We start from the raw sequence: 16,725 nt of genomic DNA, 5'->3' as shown, positions 1-16,725 counted from the left end.
AAATAAAAGCATAGGTTACCTCCCCTAGTGTTACATAAATCACAAATGTAGGTCATGTGCCAGACATTACCGCAGCCACCCCTCACCCCCAACCCCACCTCCTGATTGCTTGTTTATGGTATGAACATTATCACACACATGAAACTAATCAGCATCTATCTTGGCCTTATGCCCAAACATCGATAAAGGAGTGACACCAAAAGAAAATACTGACAATTAAGTCACTTGATTACTACTTTGGGAAATCCTTGGAGAAGAGAAATGTTTTAGGTAACACTTTCAAAACAAGACAATGCAAAATAATCTGTTTTCCATCAACGTATTGATCACAGGCATAAACAACACAAATAGGGGCAAAAAAAGAACAGTGATGGCAGCAAAAAAAGAGCACACCTAAGGTGTGACAGACGGGTTAGATGGGGCAATGCAGAGATCTCTGTGCAATAAGGAATGTATCTTACCAAACAGTAGAATTTATTCATATCAATCTCTTTTTTTTTCAGAAGTCCTTCATTGCAATCAATCTCAAAATTGGGGAAGATGACAATTTTGTAATAAAACAAACAGCAGGCAATAAAGTTCATACAATTAAGGACTGAATGTAATATTTTGGTGAGTTTATACCAGTATAAACCACATTTGGAAATTCTAGCTAGGATGAGTTGCTAGAAATCCCAGTACACCATGGTTAATACACAAAATAACATCCAATCATTATATATCTATATCTATACAGCAGCTTATTACAAAAATAAATCTTTTCATATCTAAAATATAATAAATCTTTGACTGGTATATCTTTACAATAAATAGAACAGCCAAAACAAACTGTCCACAAATTATTATAAATTTAAAAAATGTAAATTATACATTGTCTTCCGATCAAATATAGTTCCTGATTTTAAAGGTTATGTCAATTCAATTTTATACTGACCAGAAGAAAGCAGAGTTTTTAGGTATCACTGAATGTTCTTTCTGAAATTCTGTCTGTTGATTTTCAAAGCTTTCTTTTTTCGCAGTGCCAATTACGTATATAATACTATATGTGACTGATGTCAGACTGCAAATTCAGTCTCGCATAAAAGGGCAGCTCTATATTGTTTAAATGAAAATGTTATGGCATGATAACAACCTACACACAAAACTTAAATGTTATTGTGCGTTTTAACTGACCTGGCGGGGCAGGGTTTCGCGATGGTCCACTGCATTATTGTGCAGGATATGTAGTATATTTGGCAACCTGATTTCTTATTCAGTGGCCATCTACCTTACATTGTAACAATGTAGCGTTGAATTTTAGTCATTGGTTACGGAATGAAACAATTATATTTCTCTACCTATTTTGCTCGTTTTTTTTTTTAGCTTACCATTTATACTTGTATGCATAAGTCAGAGATTAACACTGCCCCGCCAGGTTGTATAAAACGCACAATATGAAACACAGAAATAGGATTTTAAAATGTTCATGTGATGGTGCATATTTGGATGCATGTCCCGGAATTTTGATTTACCTGGATGGATCTTTATTTTACCAATAACTCCATACACCAGGCCAATACACACTGGATTCCAGGCTGAACATAAATCATTCCCTGAAATATACATTTGGACTTTTATAAGTACAGTAGCATTATCATTAGCAAATGGAATATATGAAACATTTATTACTCCAAAGACCAAATACAAAATTGTTCAATATTAAATCATGTTAACAGGAGTGGTGTACTTCATCCCAAAATGTTTGAAAGAGGATTAACAAAACTTTAATGTAAATATTTCTGTCTATACTGACTTCTTAAATATAATTAAATATAATATTAAATTTTGTTTGTATTAGTGTGAGTGAACAGCATATGCAGTCATTTCAATAGTAAAGAGAGTATAATAGAAATTGTTTGAGAGTAAGATGAAAATATCTTTCACACAGTGAACATCAGATGCAATATTAACAAGTGGCTCAGCCATGAGAGAAAATGTAAAAACTTGTATTAACAAGTGAAAGAATTAATTTGCTCTAATATATAAGATACCAAATTTTATTTTTTTCTTTCCGGTTACCTAGCACCTATTTTTCTGCGCAATTTGTCACATCAGTTGGGCAAAGTCACATACAAAATCATGACATAATAATATTTATGCTGCAAAATCTCACATATGAATTGAACTTACAACCTATAATAATTACTGCTATCAGAAATGACATCATAATCACATTATGTCCAGTTAACTCACATGCCAAATTCAGCAACATCATTATTGCTAGAAATTCATTTTTAACTATTATTCCCTGATGAAAATGTCTACAGCTTGGAATAAGCAATGACATTAAACAAGAGGGCCAAGATGGCCCTAGGTCGTTCTAGGTCGTTCACCTGAGAAACACACCATTACACACCATAATTTGACCTAGTGATTTCATGGAAAAAAATATTCTGACCAATTATCATTAAAATTGGAGCAAAAACCTTGAGTATAAATAAGTATTTTCTTTGATTTGACCCAGTGACCTACTTTTTGATCCAAGATGACCCATATACAAATTTGACCAACATTTCATCAAGGCAATCATTCTGACTTAATTTCAGGAAGATCAATCGGAAAATATAGCCTCTATTGCATACACAATGTTTTTCTTTGATTTGACCTAGTGACCTAATGTTTGACCCCAGATGACCCATATTCAAACTTGATCTAGATTTCATCAAGGCAATCATTCTGACAAAATTTCATGAAGATCAATTGAAAAATACAGCCTCTATGGCATACACAAGGTTTTTCTTAGATTTGACCTAGTGACCTTCTTTTTAACCTTCTTTTTAACCCCAGATGACCCATTTTCAAATTCAGCCTAGATTTCATTAAGATCATTATTTTGACTTAATTTCAGGAAGATCAATTGAAAAATACAGCCTCTATCGCATACACAAGCTTTTTCTTTGATTTGACCTAGTGACCTAGTTTTTGACCCCAGATGACCTGTTTTCGCAATTGGCCTAGATTTCATCGAGATAATCATTCTGACCAAAATTCATGAAGATTAATTGAAAAATACAGCCTCTATCACATACACAGGCTTTTTCTTTGATTTGACCTAGTGACCTAGTTTTTGACCCCAGATGACCCATTTTCGAAATCGGCCTAGATTTCATCAAGATAATCATTCTGACCAAAATTCATGAAGATTAATTGAAAAATACAGCCTCTATCGCACACACAAGCTTTTTCTTTGATTTGATCTTGTGACCTCGTTTTTTATCCAAGATGACCTGTTTTCAAACTTGGCCTAGATTTTATCAAGATAATCATTCTAATGTCCAAAATTCATGAAGATTAATTGAAAAATACAGCCTCTATCACATACACAAGCTTTTTCTTTGATTTGACCCCAGATGACCCGTTTTCGCAATCGGCCTAGATTTCATCGAGATAATCATTCTGACCAAAATTCATGAAGATTAATTGAAAAATACAGCCTCTATCACATACACAGGCTTTTTCTTTGATTTGACCTAGTGACCTAGTTTTTGACCCCAGATGACCCATTTTCGAAATCGGCCTAGATTTCATCAAGATAATCATTCTGACCAAAATTCATGAAGATTAATTGAAAAATACAGCCTCTATCGCACACACAAGCTTTTTCTTTGATTTGATCTTGTGACCTCGTTTTTTATCCAAGATGACCTGTTTTCAAACTTGGCCTAGATTTTATCAAGATAATCATTCTGACCAAAATTCATGAAGATTAATTGAAAAATACAGCCTCTATCGCATACACAAGCTTTTTCTTTGATTTGACCTAGTGACCTAGTCTTTGACCCCAGATGACCCATTTTCAAACCTGGCCTAGATTTTATTAACATAATCATTCTGTCCAAAATTCATGAAGATTAATTGAAAAATACAGCCTCTATCACATACACAAGCTTTTTCTTTGTTTTGACCTAGTGACCTAGTTTTTGACCCCAGATGACCCATTTTCGAACTTGGCCTAGATTTCATCAAGATAATCATTCTGACCAAAATTCATGAAGATTAATTGAAAAATACAGCCTCTATCGCATACACAAGCTTTTTCTTTGATTTGACCTAGTGACCTAGTTTTTGACCCCAGACGACCCATTTTCAAACTCGACCTAGATTTCATCAAGATAATCATTCTGACCAAAATTTATGAAGATTAATTGAAAAATACAGCCTCTATCGCATACACAAGCTTTGTCTTTGATTTGAGCTAGTGACCTAGTTTTTGACCCCAGATGACCCATTTTCAAACTCGGCCTAGATTTTATCAAGGAGATCATTCTGACCAAATTTCATGAAGATCAGTTGAAAAATACAGCCTCTATCGCATACACAAGCTAAATGTTGACAGACAGACGACAGACAGACAACAGACGACAGACGCCGGACATCGAGCGATCAGAAAAACTCACCTGAGCATTGCTCAGGTGAGCTAAAAATTGACTTAAAAAAGAAATGACAATCAAAGAACAGATGACTTTTTGACTCAAACTACAAAATTTACATCATTTACACAATTTTTATGTTGAACTCAGAATCACCTCCTGCATGAAGAGCTTTTTACAACAAATGACATTAACCTCCGGCATGAAGAGCTTTTTACAACAAATGACATTATACTTTATTGAAAAAATATTCAGTATATAAAATTTATCCTGTCATACCATCCGCAGTCTGCGGAATGGAATAAACAGAGTTTAGGAAATGCTGAAACTGCATTAAGACAAAATAAAAAGGGACAGACCAAAGTCTTAAAGCAGTTTCTCATCAATTATCAACAGGGTATTGTAGACAAAAGTGTAATAAATAGGCTGTAAACAACAAAATATTCCTGTACCTAAAGCTTGCTGCACACTTGCTATATGGACACAGTTTGCTTGGAATTGACCACAGTCATAAATTGTTTTTGAAAACAATAAATAAGGCTTTTGGCATCTATCTCTCAATTTAGTGTTTACTTTGATAAATCATCTAAATGAAAACAAAAAAAAATAACATCTAATTAAATTTTAGTTATATATCACGTTTTATGTCTGATTCTGTACCAACATTAACTGGTCCTCTAATATCATTGACAACTTTCCATAAAATTTGAGGTGGTGGGCAAATGGCTAAAGATGTTATCAGCTATCATGTAATGTCTTCAACTATTAATCCTAACATATTATAATATTATTCAGCTAATTCTACAAATGACACAATAACATGCACATTTTGTTCCTTTGAATCAAACTCCTGAACTTACTCAAAAACCTACAAAATAAAACAGAAATTCTGATAAGTAATCTTACAACAACTATATGGGATCTTGTGTAATATCAATGATGATCCTTTATTTGTTTTGCTAAAAAAAAGCATCAGATTCTTGCATATATAGTGATAATTGATTTCAGTTTTGATTCTAGTTTTTATTATTTCTTTAGCTTACCAAAACAATAGTGGTAATTGTTTAGATTTATACAAACTGGTTGTGACAGAAGACACACTATTTTAAATTAGAATGAATGTCTTTGGTTATATGAACTTACATCATTAGAGAGATGTTGAGAAAATAAATGTTGTTGTCATGGAGAATACATATCTAGTTGGAAATAAATGTCATGAACCATGGTTTGGAAAACAAGAGCTGTCAAAGGACAGCAATGCTCGACTATTCAACAGCCATGTCAATGGAATGAATATAAAAATTGAAAAGGGGGCATAATTTTGTAAAAGTGCAAAACAAAATTACTGAACCTGTACAATGCATGTAAGATCTTCACAGTGAACAAGTGTGTGAAGTTTCAATCCATTCCCATCAGTGGGTACTGAAATACTAGGTTACTTACAAAAATTTAACAAAAATTGCTAAGCCGAAAAAAGGGGCATAACCTCGTAAAAATGTAAATCAGAGATATGAAACCTAAGCAAAGTAGAGTTATGGGACCTGTACAATGCACGCCTGATCATCACAGTGAACAAGTGTGTGAAGTTTCAATCCATTCCCATTAGTGGAAACTGAGATACCAGCTTTAATATATACAAAAACTTAACAAAAAAGGGGCATAATTTTGTGCAAAAAAAGCAAAACAGAATTATAGAATCTGTGCAATGTAAGTCAGTTCATCACAGTGAATTATTCAATAAGTGTGTGAAGTTTCAATCCATTCCTATTAGTGAGTACTGAGATACCAGCTTACATGCAAAAACTTAACCAAATCAGGATGCAGACGCGGATGTCGATGCTGACGAATGGGTGAGTCCGAAAGCTCTACCTATTCTTTGAATAGTCAAGCAAAAAATGTAAAACATTAAAGAAGACTGCTCAACTTTCATATCAGAATACAAAAAGAGTGATATAACAAGAATGGGTTTCTTTGGTTTGGGTTTAGTTATGTTTTTAAGTGAGACCTAGGAAAGGTGCATTACAACTTGAACCTGAAGTTCTAAGAAACTGGGGGCATAATTTATACATATTGGCAGCGTTAAAGACCTTGTGTCATAAAATGTTGGTGAATTTAAGTTTAAATCAAATCCATTTAGTGACAACAAATCTAATGTAGAAAAGCATCAAAAGTAAACTAAATTCTAAGTAAAAATGGTGGATAATTCATGAAATATTGGTGCAAGTGTTATGATCCATGTGCCATTTCATGTGGGTGATGATGAGGAATAACTATTTTTCGTTTGAATCAAATCCAATGAAACAATCATCTCAAGTAAAAATAAAATAAATATCAAAATGTCAAACAAGAGGGCCAAGATGGCCCTAGGTCGCACACCTCAGTAACACATCATAACAGTGTAAACATGTTTGACCTAGTGACCCAGTTTTTGAAACCACATGACCCAGTTTCAAACTCCTCTGAGTTTTCAAGGAGATAAACATTCTAACCAAGTTTCATAATAATTGGAGCAAAAATATGGCCTCTAGAGTGTAAACAAGATTTTTCTTCAATTTGGCCTAATGACCTAGCTTTTGCCCCAACCTGACCCAATTTTTAATCCATGTGAGATTTCATAGAAACAAATATTCTGACCAATTTTCATTAAGACTGGAGCAAAACTGTGGCCTCTTGAGTGTAAACAAGCTTTTGTTTTAATAGACTTAGTGACCTAGCTTTTGACCCCATATGACCCAGATTCGAAATCATCCAAAACTTCATGATAACAAACATTCTGACCAAGTTTTATGCAGGGTGAATAAAAAAGTGGCCCCTAGAGTTTAAACAAGCTTTTTCTTTGATTTGACCAGGTGACCTAGTTTTTGACCCCAGATGACCAAGATAAAAACTCTTCTGAGATTTCATGGAGACATACATTCTGACCAAGTTTCATGCTATTGCACACACAAAGTTTTTCTTTGATTTGACAGTGACCTATTTTTTGACCCCAGATGACCTATATTCAAACTTGACCTAGATTTGAACAAGACAAACAATCTGTTCAAATACCATGAATATCCAGTGAAAAATGCAGCCCCTATCGCACACACACAGTTTTTCTTTTATTTGACCGGGTGACTTAGTTTTTGAACCAAGATGACCCATATTCAAACTTGACCTAGATTTCATCAAGACAAACATTGTGATCAAATTTCATGAAGATCCAGCAAAAAATGCAACCCCTATTGCATACACACAATTGTCTTTGATTTGACTGGATGACCTAGTTTTTGACCCCAGATGACCCATATTCGAACTTGACCTAGATTTCATCATGACAAACATTCTGATCAAATTTCATGAGGATCCAGTTTAAAATGCATCCCCTGTTGCATACACAAGGTTTTTCTTTGATTTTTGACTGGTTGACCTAGTTTTTGACCCCATATGACCCAGATTCGAACTTGACCTAGAAGTCATCAAGACAAACATTCTCTTAATTTCAAACTTAAAATGTGGTCTCAACTCTCTAGAGAGTTAACAAGATTTTCCTTTGAACTGGCCTAGTGACCTAGTTTTTGACCCCACATGACCAAGTTATGAAGTTGACCTAAAGATCATCAAGATAAACATTCTGACCAAGTTTCATGAAGATAGGTCATAAATGCATAAATGACTAGCCTCTAGAGTGTTAACAAGCTTTTCCTTTGATTTGACCAGGTGACCTAGTTTTTGACCTCACATGACCCAGATCTGAACTTGACCTAGAGGCCATCAAGACAAACATTCTGACCAATTCTCATGAGTTTCAAATTTAAACTGTGGACCCAAGTGTTGACAAGATTTTCCTTTGATCTCGCCCACTGACCTAGTTTTTGACCCCACATGACACAGTTTCAAACTTGACAAGACAAACATTCTAACCAAGTTTCATAAAGATTGAGTAAAAAAACTGTGGCCTCTAGAGTGTTAACAAGGCGGAATTTAATGCTGACGCATGCCGGACGCCGCACAACAAACACACCAAGACGCCAGACAATGACCAGTCACAATAGCTCACCTTGAGCACTTTGTGCTCTGATGAGCTAAAAAGAGGCATTTATAACTAAACAGAACTAGAATTATCACTAAATAAGATTAATACCTGCGCCATACAATGCCTTGTCAGACTAAAAGGAACATTCTTGACGTAAGTTTGCTTCCATTTACACCTTAGTCCTCTCAAAGAATTAATAAAACTGTGGAAATAACTGTGCAAAACAAACTTAGGGAGTATCCCCCAACTCATTATTGTCCATCCCAGAAAAAAAAAGTCAAACATAACTTTGACCACTTTGTATGAAGTGTTTAGGCTTTCTCCTTGGATGTGGGAGGATAGGGAAAGTGGCCATGGGGTATGGGTGCCCCTAACCTCTGCCTAACCCAGAAAAAAGGAATCACATACCTGAAAATTCACTGGAGTCCCTTTAAAATAAGGGAAGATGTTTGCTCACAAAAGCTTATGGATGTTGACCTGACCCCACCTTTGCTCATCCAAGAAAAAAATTTATTTCACAAATCTACATGTCATAGGGATCATGAGTATGAAGGTTCATTGTAATCTCTTAACATCTTTGGAAGTAGTTTGCTCCACAGGCTTGAGGCAGAATGCAGACCTTGGTGCTCTCCATTTGTCCATTAATTTAAAAGAAAACAATACGTCATGCATATCTTCACTCCACTGGGACTGTACGAAATTCCAAATGGAATCTCTTTAAAAATGTAGAAGTTACTCACTACAAAAACTTTATGCAACAAACCACATAACAAACTGATGATTCCAATATATAAAAGTAAAAAGTTAGAGATCATGCTCTATATCTTATTTCATTCATTTGCCTGTAATTCTTTTATGAATGCCTGCCATAACTTTGGAGGGGGTAATCTAAGCACAATTTTACACTGTGCATATATTCATGCATCTATCTTTTCTTAATTAAATTAATTGTTTATTTTTTTGTTTTTTACACTTACCTAGTTACAAGATAAAACAAACTTATTATAGGAAAATAAAAAGATTAAATATTCATTTCTTATTTTCTTAAGCTTGCAATTTATGTTTTGCTTGGCCTCACCAATGATTATGCCAGTTTGCAGACATGGCCGAGTTGGACCCAATATCAGAATAAAAATTAAGGTTCATGTAAAGTGTTTGGAGACCACCCCTCAGGTGAATTTTGATTTCGGAAATTTATTATTCAAAGACCGTTACTATTTATTATAAATACACTGAATTGTTCAGAGGAAGTAGGGAATGCAGTATACAAAGGTAAGCTTCTTTGAGAATAAGTATTTTGTCAAAAATTACATGTACTTCGATCGTCACAGTTCTATTTTGTAGAAAATATCAAACTTCTTTTTCGAAAGTATTTTTTCTGTAAATATGTTTTGTTTGTGTCTCTAACATATTTATCTAGGTACTCCCAGTACTGAAATACGGTTAACTTACATATTTTCTGAAATATAGGAGTATTTTGTCATTTTGACAGCTCTACTTTCACTTTCGTTTTGCAATTTTTGCAACTTTTTGAAATGTAGATGTATTGTAGCAATTTTAACACTGGGAGTACCTGGAGAAATATGCTAGGCACACAACAAGTATAGACCTAATGTCAAAATATTTTTGAAAAAGAAGTCTGATATTTTTTACAAAACAGAATGTAAACAAGCAAAGTACATGTGATATAAGAGATATATTATTGTACCGAACAAAACAACCTCTCTTGAATGACACTTCTACTCTTTCTGAACAGTTTGGTATACAATGTATGAAAAACAAAGGCCTGTGAGGTCTCAAAACATGAAACGAAATTTCGCCAGAGGGGTAGCCTCAAACACTTTACATGAACCTTAAGGTAGTCTGAAAGTGATAATTACATCATGCATTGGACTAGACAATATTATACCACAAAAGGATTGCCACTTTACTCTAGAATGACAATTATTCATACCTAAAAACCTTTAATGGACACAGCCATGCATAAAATGCAATTTGTAATTGGATGTGAAATAAGACATTGCCTATTAACTGGACTTGATTTCTCTTATGACACAACCAATTGGTCGTGGTTTCCCATCAGACAGACAATGCCAAATTTTATTTTAAACTCAAACGTTAGTGTCTTCATCTGTGATCATATTTACAGACATAGTGACATATACTACTTCACTGCATGTGTGAGGGAGTGACCACCTACCTGTCTTTGGTTCTAATGTTCCATGCCTTCTACTACACCAAAGACTATATTCTCCGTCAAGAATAATGTAGTGGTTGTCGGTTTGAAACACTTCCATACTGTCACAGAAATATGAGCTAAAAACCTTTATTTACTGACTGACAAACTAAATATGCATTGTTTTCTGTATTTGACAACTGACAAGTTCAGGAAAACGAAGAGTTCTCCCCCTTATCACGAAATTACATTGCTACCTCTTTCTGTGAAGAGTATTCGCGTCCCAATGGCGGACGCCGAACAACAACATATTAAGCTCTAATAAATATCGGTTATCATCGGCAACACTGGTCAACTTAACAATTTCTTACCCATTGAATATTCTTCAATAAGTTGTAAACAATAAATACAAAGATGTATGGGCAAGATGAAGGTACTTGTATAAGTATTATTTCTATTTTTTTATGGTTATTTCACAACAAATAATTTGAACATTTTGGGTCAGTAGATTTTTTAGTAAACACTGTCAGTCTTTTGTTAAGATGTGATATTTTTGCTACTCTGTATGCATTCTCATAAAATCTGACTTTTTTGAAACCTGATTTTGAGTGGAATTGCTATATCATTATAAGGTATCTCGAGTCGCAAATTACAATTTGACTTAGTTCCCGGACAGCATTTTTTTCGGCTAAATTGTGACAGAATTTAAGAAGTTAGGTCGAAGTTGGGGCTCGACCTTAACTTTGATGAGTACTTGACCATAGGGCAACTTCAACTATAACTTGACTTGCCCGAATGGCAGTTGTGCCAATTATTTTTCATCAGCAACAACCACCACTTTTTGTTAGTTTTAACAAAGAGCTATAAAAATAAATAGATCGGCAACTTGAAAGGCATATAGAGCAAATCTCGCCAACATCCAGTGACAACTGAATGAGATCTGGATGTAAGTGTCTGTTGATCACGATGGATCAAGTTGGCAAACGCTTTTAAATTAGGTTACTTCTGGATTGATTGTTTATAATGATAATGGTGCTTTTTTAATGTTATTAGTATTTTCTACACGGGGAAGGAATGAATTTATGATTGGAAGTCTAATAAATCAACAGTTTTCATTTGAAAAAAGGACTCGATTTGGTTTATTACGCGCCGGGCATACCGCCAATTTTATACTTCAGTAAGCGCCTGTTGATTTGATCATGATTGATCAAGTCGGCAAACGCTTTGAAATAAGATAACGCTCTAACACGAGATGACACGGGATTATCCCCAGTTGCCATTCTGTGTATTTTTAGTTCTTTGGTTTTAATCAAAAGTATAAAATTATGTTTTTTGGACTCTAAATTTATGTGTATAAATGACAAATCAATTGTGTCTTTGAATATAACTATTACCAATGTTGGGTGGTTAAAACCAGCCCCCGGTTTTAACCGGTTAAAACCGCCCCGGTCAGTACTCCCTGAAGTGGTCAATACTGGTCGATTGGTCAATACAGCCCTTTTTTTGTAAATTTGGGGAAGGGTACCAGGTCCTTTTTGGAGGGGAAATTTACGTCGCGAAATCATTGTTTGGAGGAATATATTTGCTGAAAAGTTGTTAAAATCAGGACTGAAAATCAAAACTAATTTCATTTTTTTTGCATGGGGAATTTTTGGCCAAGGTGGGGAAAAAAGTATACTTTTTAGATTGGGGAATGGGGCCGAATTTCGGCCCTAAAATCAGCATAAAAAAAGGCCTGCAATACTGGTCAATTAGTCAATACTGACTGTTAAGATATTTTGCAAAGTTTATGAACAATTAAATAATGACTGTTTAAAGGCCTAGATTTTGGCAGTGGGCCAAGGGATTTCTGTCTTCACCAGCACAGTTGGGGGCTAATGACCATCACAGTATGGTTCCAATAAACAAGGGTCATTGTTTATTGGAGAGTCAGTCTACCTTTCAAGTGTATCAATTAGTGAGAAGGTGAAACAATGTAATTTATTTTAAATTAATGAATAATTAATAACATTTAAAGTTATACTAGATTTTATTTGGCATTTCTATGTAAAGAAAAATATTGTTGATCAAACACAATAATAAAATAATCAGAAACTTATTTTCACAATAATAAAATAATGAGAAACTTTCATAAAGAAGTATGTAAGTTTTTATTTTTTTCAAATTCTGTCTGGAGAATTGTGATATTTCAGAAAAATGTGACTTTCACTCATCTAAAGCTGGCAGAATACTTTAGATAACATTTGTCTAAAATTAAAAACAGTATGTGCATTTCAAAGTTACAAAGCAAAGCATGAAAAAAGTCACTTTTGGCAATATACTGAAAATGAAAATTGAGTATAGATGGAACACAATAATTTTATATTAATTTTTTTTGTCAGCACAAAGAACTTGTGAAGTTTTCACTATACTTGTGTTTAATTATCATTATTATTTTCAATATTATTACTTATATTTTATCATCCTATATGTAATATAGTAATAATAATAATAATAACTATGATAATAATAATTATTATTATTATTATGATTATTATAACATTAAAGTAATAGTTATTATCATCTATATAATGTCAAAATAATAATTATTATTATCATCATTCCACATTCACTGAAGAAAAATTAATTTCTTTCAACTGCACTGCACACATCTTCATGGTCTAGTTGGGGTCCCTGCTGTGCTAATTGCCCTCTAAGGCCTAGATTCACTACTTTATAAGTGTCCCCCCCCAAATCCAATATACAACTCCCATCTTATCTGCTGCTTATAGCCAGTACGGTTGATTACCTGATTACAAAAAATGATAATTTTTCATCTGTATATAACATGTGTGTACTGGAACCGACGGAATTTTCCGACCATTCGCCAGTTATTTTTTCCATGTTTCTTAATGCAAATATTCCTAAAGTGGATTATCCAAAGGTTGATAAGATAACATGGGATTCTTCTAATACTGTGTTATTTAATCAATTGTTAGAATCAAAAAAACACATTTTTGATAATATTACTGGATCACTAACTTCCGGGGAATATGACATCAATGAATGTATTAATTCATTAACCAATATATTACATGAGATCTCTTTTAAGTGTTTTGGTAAAACTCACTCGACTAAACCTGTGCGCCGAGTCAAGAAGGCCCCTTGGTTTAACAATGACTGCCGCCTTGCTAAAGATGATTTTTTGAAATCTAAACGTGATTATGCCATGAACATGACCGAACGTACTAAAGTAGTGTTCTTAAATAGTCGAAACAAATTCTCTAAAATTAAACGCAAAGCCAAAATTGCATATTACGCAAGAGAAAAAATCAGACTCTCGTCCTTGAGTAAATCCTCACCCAAACAGTTTTGGAGATATATAAAAAAATTCAAATCTAAAGGTAAATCTCATAATAGTGATTTAAATACTGATGCATTTGTGCAGCATTTTGCAAAAATGGCTGAAAACACAAGCGCTCAACTAAATTCAAGTGACCTTAACTATCCTCGTACAGATACACTACATATTGATCAGTTAGATTCTCCATTTACTATTGATGAAATATGTAAAACTATTTTAAAGCTTAAGAGAAATAAGAGCCCGGATCTTAACAATATTGTTGCAGATTTTTTCATTGACGCAAAAACTTTTATTGCACCATATTTATGTACAATTTATAACAATATATATGATACAGGGATTTACCCTGAAGACTGGTGTAAAGGATTCATTGTCCCCATATATAAAAAGGGGGACATGAATGACCCCTCAAATTACAGAGGTATTACTATTATAAATGTATTAGCCAAAATATTTTCACTGCTGTTACGAAATAGAATTAACAAATGGTGTGAAAATGATAATGTTTATAATGACGCCCAATTCGGTTTTCGTGATGGTCGATCTACATCTGATGCCGTATTCATCCTTCACTCTATTATTCAAAAAGTCTTATCTGCTAATTCTAAACTTTGGTGCTTGTTTATTGACTATGAGAAAGCTTTTGATACCGTTATTCATGACGCATTATGGGCAAAATTGGTAGAATCTGGCATTAGTTGTAAAATGATTGCCATGATTAAAACCATCTACAGTAATGTTAAAGCATGTGTCAGATTTTGTCCGAATATGGATATGTCCGAGTTTTTTGATGTAACCATCGGTGTTAAACAAGGCGAGCCATTATCTCCCTTGTTATTTTCTCTGTTCATAAATGATATAACAAAAACTGTGGATTTTAATAATATGACTGATAATGACTTGAATATGTTATCTATGTACTTAATATTATTCGCAGATGACATTGTACTTTTTACTACTGATCCTGTTAGCTTACAATCCCAAGTTGACAGTTTATATCATTATTCTGTAAAATGGGGTTTGAAGATAAATGTTTCTAAAACGAAATTATGTGTTTTTGAAAAAAGAAAACAACTTTTTCACAGAGCAATTTTTATTAACGGTACTAAAATAGAGCAGGTAGACAACTTTACTTATCTCGGTATTAAATTTACTTATACAGGGAATATGAATGTTGCTGTTAAAGCTCTATCTGATCAAGCTTTAAGGGCTTATCACAATCTATTATCTTTATTTGATAGGGTTAAACTTGATATTAAAACAAAACTGCATTTATTTGATTCCACTATAGTTCCAATTCTATTATATGGAGCAGAAATATGGGGTGTATACAACATTAAAGAAATTGATAAGCTACACATGAGATTTTGTAAATACATTTTAGGAGTAAGAAAACAGACACCAAACTATGCGGTATATGGAGAACTTGGTAGGTTTCCTTTGTCAGTTTTATGTAAAGAAAGAGCACTTAAATTTTGGTTAAAAATCTGTAAGAATACAGGCTCTCCTATACACTCCCTATATGTTGATAATTATGATAGCCCCAATCCCAAGTCTTGGAGTAGATGTATAAAATCAATTATTGATAATATAGGATTTTCTTATGTCTTAACAGACATCAACCCCAGGGTAAACTACATGTCTTTATTTAAAAGACAATTAAGGGACCAGTTCATTCAAAACTGGTATGCTTCTATTTCTGATATGCCAAAACTTGATTATTATAGAAAATTTAAATCGACATTTTATTATGAAAAATACCTAGACCTTATAACAAATGATAAATTACGTAAAGAACTTACTTGTTTTAGACTTTGTTCTCATTCTCTTGAAATTGAATTTGGGAGATATAATGGTACTCATAGAGAAAATCGTTTATGTAAACTTTGTAATCAAAGATCTGTAGAATCAGAATATCATTTTCTTTTGTGTTGTAACAGATACACTGATATACGCAATAGATATCTAGGGCCAATTTCCTGGCCGTCAATAAACAAATTTTCAACAATTATGTCAACAAATAATAAGAATATGTTGTTTAGAACTGCAAAATATTTGAGAGATGCAATGAAGTTCCGTATCGATACCCTTGTTTCTACAACTGTTTCTTAATTTTGTTATTTGTATAAATATTGTGTGTTCACTATAATGTCTGTATATACGACATATACATGTATTTGCCATTTTTCACATTGTATTATATTGTTAATGGCCAAAGGCAAGAATATTGCCGATTTGCTATGAATAAAACTAAACTAAAACTAAACTTATCAGCGATTATGTAACAGTAACTGATTAGAGGGCAATTAGCACAGCAGGGACCCCAACTAGACCATGAAGATGTGTGCAGTGGAGTTGAAAGAAATTAATTTTTCTTCAGTGAATGTGGAATGATATTAATAAAAGTTATTATTTTGATATTATATGATATAATAACTATTACTTTAATGTTATAATAATAATAATAATAATAATCATAATAATTATTATTATTATTATATTATATATAGGATGATAAAATATACAGTAATAATATTGAAAATAATAATGATAATAAAACACAAGTATAGTGAAAACTTCACGAGTTCTTTGTGCTGACAAACAATATTTTTCCAATTGGAAATTGATTTTCTTGTATTCATGTAATCAACATTATTTGAATATAAAAATATTGTGTTCCATCTATACTCAATTTTCATTTTCAGTATGTTGCCAAAAGTGACTTTTTCATGCTTGCTTTATAACTTTGAAATGCACATTCTGTTTTCAGTTTTAGACAAAT

The 16,725-nt window shown here is 33.2% G+C and overlaps 2 protein-coding genes across 4 annotated transcripts in view; one reads left to right on the top strand and one right to left on the bottom strand.

Annotated features, from left to right (window-relative positions):
• Nucleotides 1–10,828, bottom strand: part of LOC128559215 (phosphatidylinositide phosphatase SAC2-like) — a 107,540-nt gene extending 96,712 nt beyond the window's left edge. Inside the window, exons 1-2 of the mRNA XM_053550426.1 lie at nucleotides 10,625–10,828; nucleotides 1,512–1,592 (exon numbers count right to left, since the gene is read on the bottom strand). Of these exons, the coding sequence (XP_053406401.1) occupies nucleotides 1,512–1,592; nucleotides 10,625–10,721 (178 nt within the window). The 5' untranslated portion in view covers nucleotides 10,722–10,828. The remainder of the gene's footprint in view (nucleotides 1–1,511; nucleotides 1,593–10,624) is intronic.
• Nucleotides 10,829–10,873: 45 nt separating this feature from the next.
• Nucleotides 10,874–16,725, top strand: part of LOC123546580 (DNA-directed RNA polymerase II subunit RPB2) — a 39,802-nt gene continuing 33,950 nt past the window's right edge. For all 3 annotated transcript variants that reach the window (XM_045332991.2, XM_045332990.2, XM_045332989.2), the window contains exon 1: nucleotides 10,874–11,033. In XM_045332991.2, the coding sequence (XP_045188926.1) occupies nucleotides 11,015–11,033 (19 nt within the window). In that variant the 5' untranslated portion in view covers nucleotides 10,874–11,014. The remainder of the gene's footprint in view (nucleotides 11,034–16,725) is intronic.

Source organism: Mercenaria mercenaria, chromosome 9 (assembly GCF_021730395.1).
Source record: "Mercenaria mercenaria strain notata chromosome 9, MADL_Memer_1, whole genome shotgun sequence".
NCBI lineage: Eukaryota > Metazoa > Mollusca > Bivalvia > Venerida > Veneridae > Mercenaria > Mercenaria mercenaria.
Note: the sequence above shows the minus strand (reverse complement) of the source record. Positions and strands in the feature narration are given on the sequence as shown.